Source organism: Pyxicephalus adspersus, chromosome 7, assembly GCF_032062135.1.
Source record: "Pyxicephalus adspersus chromosome 7, UCB_Pads_2.0, whole genome shotgun sequence".
Classification (NCBI taxonomy): domain Eukaryota; kingdom Metazoa; phylum Chordata; class Amphibia; order Anura; family Pyxicephalidae; genus Pyxicephalus; species Pyxicephalus adspersus.
In genome coordinates, this window is record NC_092864.1 from 72416210 (window position 1) to 72422528 (window position 6319).

The window sequence follows — 6319 nt, forward strand, 5'->3', positions numbered from 1 at the left end:
CATGCATGGGCAGTAATGATTAAGGAATTCAAAAATTACTTCTTATCTGATGGGCAGCTTCTTAAATTGGTGGACATGGTAGACCAGCTTCTATATGTTGTATATGAATAATTAAAAGGCCAACTTAACATAGGAAGACAATGCTCATTGGCATAAACCCCAAACTTTTAATACTGGTTTCCATGCTGTGGTTTCTAAAACCGTAATATTCTTTTTATTATATGTTGATTTAATGTGTCTCTTGCTTGTATTTAGGTATATTGATTATTGTTTGTATGTTTTTGCTTGCAGGCCTCTTTCTGAATGCAATTCTACAACAGCACTCTGGCTAGATCAGTCATCCAACGAATATTTCCTACTTCCCACTCAGAATGGCAGACGAAGACCTCATCTTCCGGATGGAGGGGTTGGATAATGCCCACATTCTAAAAGATCGCTGCTCTGATTGCAAAGGTGACAGCGATGAGGAGGACAATTACTTTATCTGCCCCATCACAGATGATTATTCATCATCACCCCTTGATGCAAAGAAGAAGAAGAAGACCCACCTATTTGGAAGTCTGTCCAAGGAAAACCAGTATGGAACCAGTTCATCACCCAGGAACTCCTTCAATTTCAGGGTTTGTAGAAACAATATAGTTGTTTGTTTTTTTTCGGTTTACAGAATTATGTGTAGCATCTAAAGATTTTATATATTTTTATATATTTGTTTAAACTAAATACATGACATATTTCTGCCTCCGTTTGCATTTACATAGTGAAGTGCATTTTATAGTAAAGTGAAATAACACAATACTGGTCCCTAAAGTGAAAAAACTGTATATGAGAACCCAACAGACAGGGGTCTTAGTTTAAATTTAAGGAACCTATATAGAATACTATCATTTCATGTATTATTAAACACAATAAAAAAAATGCAGCCTGTTGCCATAGCACAGGGGTCGGCAAACTCTGGCCTTTAGGCCAGATACGGCCTAGCCGGTAGTTCGTTCTGGCCTAACGCCCCCTGGCCGATCCGGCCTAATGCCGGCCAGCAACCCGTGGCTCTGGTGGATCGGCCAGGGGGCGTTAGGAACTACCGTAGCTGCCAGAGCTCCGGTGCCGCCCCCTTGCAGTTGCTTCCCTATTTACCGCGGCCAGCGTTGATACTTCCCCCGGCGCAGTAAATAGGGAACGCTCCCTGAAGGTAAATCCCTCTCCTCTGCAATGCATACCGAGGAGAGGGATTTCACTACAGGGGGCGTTCCCTGGTGGTGAGCGGAGCCATTAGGGTGGGTCCGGCCTAGTGTGCTCCCGGCCACCCCATAAATGGCCTAGTGGCCATAAAACTTTGCCGACCCCTACCCTTGAGGAATCGTACCATTCTGTGGGACCCTGGTTGAGCATGGATAGCCTAGATTATCTATCATAGTGTACATCTTTTTTTCATTGACTACAAAATGTGTAGTGGAATTGTAGAATGTTCCATCAGACAAGGAGAGCCACAAAAGTGGTGTCACGTGAAGGGAAGAAGCACAAAAGTTTCCTTCAAATTTTTCAAGTAATGAAAAAATAATGAAAAAAGTAATGAAAAAATTTCACTACAGGGGTCGTTTCCTGGTAGTGGGCGGAGCCATTAGGGCAGTCCCCATAAATGGCCTAGTGGCCATAAAACTTTGCCGACCCCTGCCATAGCGGAATCAAGCCCCAATGATCATATGCATTCTATTGGATTATTAAGCAAGCTTATTAGAGTAAAACATGTTGTGCATTTAAAAGCATACTTTGCTGTTATTGTACAAAAGTTGTTTATATGAAAATTAAGTGTACCCAAGCAAAGAAGCAAAGAATCTTTATCTGTGGAAGTTCTGCATGGTGACAATGACGAAGTGTCTCCATAGTTTAGGCTATTTTGGGCTCTTCCTGTGTCATTCTATGCCAATTGTGTTGGTTGATTGCATGTAGTACTAATTGCTTACAGCATGCTGCCTTAACATATGTGATCTCTTGCAATACAAAAACAATGTCTGTATAATGAAGCTTTGTCTATTGTCTTGTCCATTATTAAAAATCAATGCAAATGGATCAGACTGTCTAGAGGAAAACATTTCATTCCTATCTAAAAAAGAATAGTTGAAAACACTGAAAACAGTAATAGATGTAGCTGCTCCCACAACATACTTTATCAGTGCAAATGCCAGTAACACAAACCAGATGGTTTCTATATATTGACTTTGGAAATTATTATTCTAGTTAAAACTGCTTAGTGAGCACGTAGTTCTTTAACATTGAGTTTGTAGGCTTTGTTTTCTTAGTCAGCATTGCAATAGTACACTTACCTCTTGGCAAAGATCAGATCTTCATTTAGAATATATATGTGTGTGTGTATGTATATATGAATTTGTTTTCATATGTTGGTGAATATTTCCTTTTCCATATGCTGGGGTGAACCTAGGATACATACGACCCCTCTGCATTGGCTTGCTCTTAATTATGCTTATCATATATCATGCATGAATTTTTTTGACAGTATATTGACTGAGCCAATATGAATTAGCATTTAAGCTGCACATGTAACAAGCATAAAAATGCTTATTCACCAAATACACAGTTGCGAAAGGAGCCTAACCTTGCTTGTGCTGGTATTATTTTTCTATTATTTTTCTTATTATTATTCATAAATGAAAACTTAGGTAAATAAAACACTTGTACAGCAATATTGGTGAATGTTATCTATGTGTATCAGTTCATTTATTCATTCATTCTGATCACGACAACTAGTCTGGGTTCAGAGGAGTTAACTATGCTTGATAAAAAAGTCTTGTACTAAATACACACGTGCAATAATTGTTGTTGGAAAGGATCTTTCACAATACTTTCCGACGACAGGCGACTGCACGATGCATGAATGAGCTCTGTACATACAGCACCGTTCTGCTTTATGAAGAGGGGAGAACGATGGAGCGGCACCCCACTGTGCTCTCTCCCCCTTCACTTGCATTGCGATCATTCGTCGTCCGTGGTTCCACTAGGACGATCATTCAGATAAAAAGTACTGTACATGCCGGATTCTCGTCTGGTATCAGCCCTGAGCCGATTATCTGACGAGAACCATTGCACGTGTGTTCGTAGCCTTAGGATTGTTGAAGAGGGGTTAACGTCTACATACATCAAGCTGAAACCTGTTTTTCGGCATCTCAAAGTCTTGTACATAGGTTAAAGTTCACCGGCCAGACCCCTTGAACATTCCTACAAACCCTCTTTTGAAAGCTTGGATCACAAAATACAATATATGGCTGAGCATAGTTTTCCCACCTTGTTGTTTGAACTATTTACATGAAGTGCTATCACTGGAAATAACTGCACTGTAAATACATTGATCATCCCACAATGTACTGCAACACAAATGGAAATTGATTTTTAACTGGACAGTCAAGCATAGTAATGAGTGAAATTTTAAATACAGAGTTAAACTGAGTTTCTGGTTCTAAACCCTTCATAGTCAGAGGTCAGATTTAGGTTAAGTACACATGTGCAACAATTGTTGTTCGTGAAAAATCCTTTCCAACGACAAACGACTGCATGATGCATGAACAAGCCGCTGTACATACAGCACCATTCTGCTCTATGGAGAGGAAAGGGGGAGAACAATTGATCGGCACCCCACTGTGCTCTCTCCCCTTCATATCCATTACGATCGTTCCTCGCCCATGGATCCGCCAGGGCGGTCATTCGGACGATGGACAACGAGCACTGCAACACGCAAGATTCTTATCTGATATCAGCCCTGAGCCGATTATCTGACGAGAACCATTGCTCCTGTGTATGTAGCCTAAGTCTAGGTGCCCTGTCTGATTTAAAGTGGAACTAAACCCGCAAAAGTTTTAACTTTTTCCATAACCGGCAGGATATTTGGCGATTATAGCACCCACCTTTTTTCAAGCACACTACAAAGAAGGTTCCTGAATCCTGTCACTGCTGCATTATAATACGTATGTAGAATTTTATATCTTTGCTGAATATAACAGACCTTAACTTTTTGTCTAAAACCTAAATGCTGACCATATATGCAAAAACATATTTACCTTTAACTTGTAATAACACTACGCAGTGACATTATTTTTAGTTGGCATTGTTATTAAAATAGCTTTTTATTAGTAACAAATTAAATCTTCCGAACCAGGTGCCCAAGATCAAAGTGCCAGTACTATGGCTTAAAGTTTGATTTTTCTAAACTTTTATCAAAATGAATATTTTTAGTTATTATTATTAATATTTTTATATTGATATAGTGATATATATTATGTAATGCTGCACACAGTGAATAGTCATGTCACTTCCCATCCCTCCAAGTGCTCACAATTTAATAGTTTATAATCTATAAATTATTTGTTACACCTTGTAGTCTCCATGCATGTCACTGGGAATAGTTTGTGATTGGTGACAAAATGGTTATTTCTTTAGATTCTTGGCTCTGATGACCTTTGTATTCATTCTTTACTCTTGCAGTTAAGCAGTGAAAGCTGGTAGATTATAGGTAATGCACTCTAGCAGATTTTTAGGATTAGTTCTTCGCACTAATTGTAATTAATGACCTATTGACACTTTTCTAACCCCTCCAATTTAATAATGTATGTACTAGAATGCGCTCAAACCTAACCTGCTCATCCTGCTCAAATGTAATAACTCTAATAATGGTTTTAGCTTTTCTAGGTACCAGTCCAAACTTGAAATGCCTCTCATTCCAGGTTTACTGGATCACCCAGCTTCCCTGATGGAAGTGTAGCATTGAAGAGCTTTAATAAATCAGGCCCATTGATGAAAGTTACTTTGTAACCTTGACTTTAGTGAATAGGGTTCTATTTCACCTAATGATTGCACTAAATAGAAATAATTTGTGCTATATGGATTTATTCAGTCCAACAACAGTATTATAATTTAATAAGTTAAAAATAATAAGTCATTGCACATCAGAAAGTCTGATGCAAGTATTTTTGAAACCCGAACTGGAGAGCTATAATCAGTCTGCAGGCATCAAATAAAGCAGAAATTGTATCCAACAAGGCAAATAATTGTGGAAACAATATACATAAAGAAGCAGCGGCAGCCTGACCGTATTATGGTACTGAGCCCTTGTCCAGGGAAGCTGTGCAGTAAGTTACAGCATTTAATGGACATATGTTCACAACAGTAATGTACACCTGTGTAACACTTAGGCTAGAAAAACATAAACAATGTTAAAGTGTTCTCAGCTGTTCAAAGAGTTTAAAAAAAATCATGTTTGTTGAATCTGTGTACACTGCAACATTTTTTAACAGATTTCTAAACTTTTTTGTTACAAGAAAAACTTTTTTTCCCCCATGATGTCCTTTACAGATTGTCCTTTCACCACAACCATCTAGAACAATTGCAGTGTCTATATCACTTCAGAAGTAGTGAATCCTCAGGGATTCGCTGAACAAAAATCAAACTCCTTTTGTATGGGTGCCAAAAAGTTTACTGGTATCTCAGTCTAGTTTTCTGATAAAATCTGTGATCTATTCACACATCAGGATATTACATATGGAAATGCTGGTTGGTGGTAATGGCTCTCAGTTTTACTTTTCACGATGTAGGTCTGAATCTGTAAAATTTCTATTTATTCTGCAGCTCTGCATACTATGGTGGTGCTTTATAAATACAATTAAATAATAATTTTCAAGTGCTATGCATTGTTAAAACTTCTGCGGACGTAATCGGTATTTGTGCTCCTTTTACTAAGAAAACTCTTTGCAAGTCTCAACAAGTTTAATGACTTGCTCAATGCAGGTAATGCTTGCACAAGCTTGAGATATTAGTGTTCAAATGTTGTAATAACCCATAGGGGAATCCCTTTAAAGATGCTGATTTATATTCACAGCAAGGTCATATAGGTTTTTTGTGGACATAGAACATTCATTGGGAGAAAAGAAATCAGGAAATGAAAATAAAAATAAAAGGGGTCTAATAAAAAGCTGGAAAAACATCTGCCACGGGTAATAGAACCGGGGCACACATTTGACTTAATAAAGAGCAAATTTTACTGTGTGAATCCTCTTTGCCTTCCCAAATTACCTACTATTAGTATTATATAGTATTAGTATTATTACTATTAGTACTATTAGTAGTTTCTTTACAGCCATCATCCACATTGCTTGTTACCATCACAGGAAGATTCTTGGTGAATGGAGAGCAAGTGAAACTTATTTAAGGATGTTCTAAGTCCATTGGAAAAGCTTTGGTGTTTTGAGATTTCAGCTTATGTATTTCCCATGAAGGATGGCGGTGACACAAACTGCCTAGGACAGCAGTAATATAGCAT

General features: G+C 38.1%; 1 protein-coding gene across 2 annotated transcripts in view; it reads left to right on the forward strand.

Annotated features, from left to right (window-relative positions):
• Positions 1-272: 272 nt before the first annotated feature.
• The window catches only part of EEF2K (eukaryotic elongation factor 2 kinase), a 47429-nt gene continuing 41382 nt past the window's right edge, over positions 273-6319 (forward strand). For both annotated transcript variants that reach the window (XM_072418935.1, XM_072418936.1), the window contains exon 1: positions 273-620. In XM_072418935.1, the coding sequence (XP_072275036.1) occupies positions 372-620 (249 nt within the window). In that variant the 5' untranslated portion in view covers positions 273-371. The remainder of the gene's footprint in view (positions 621-6319) is intronic.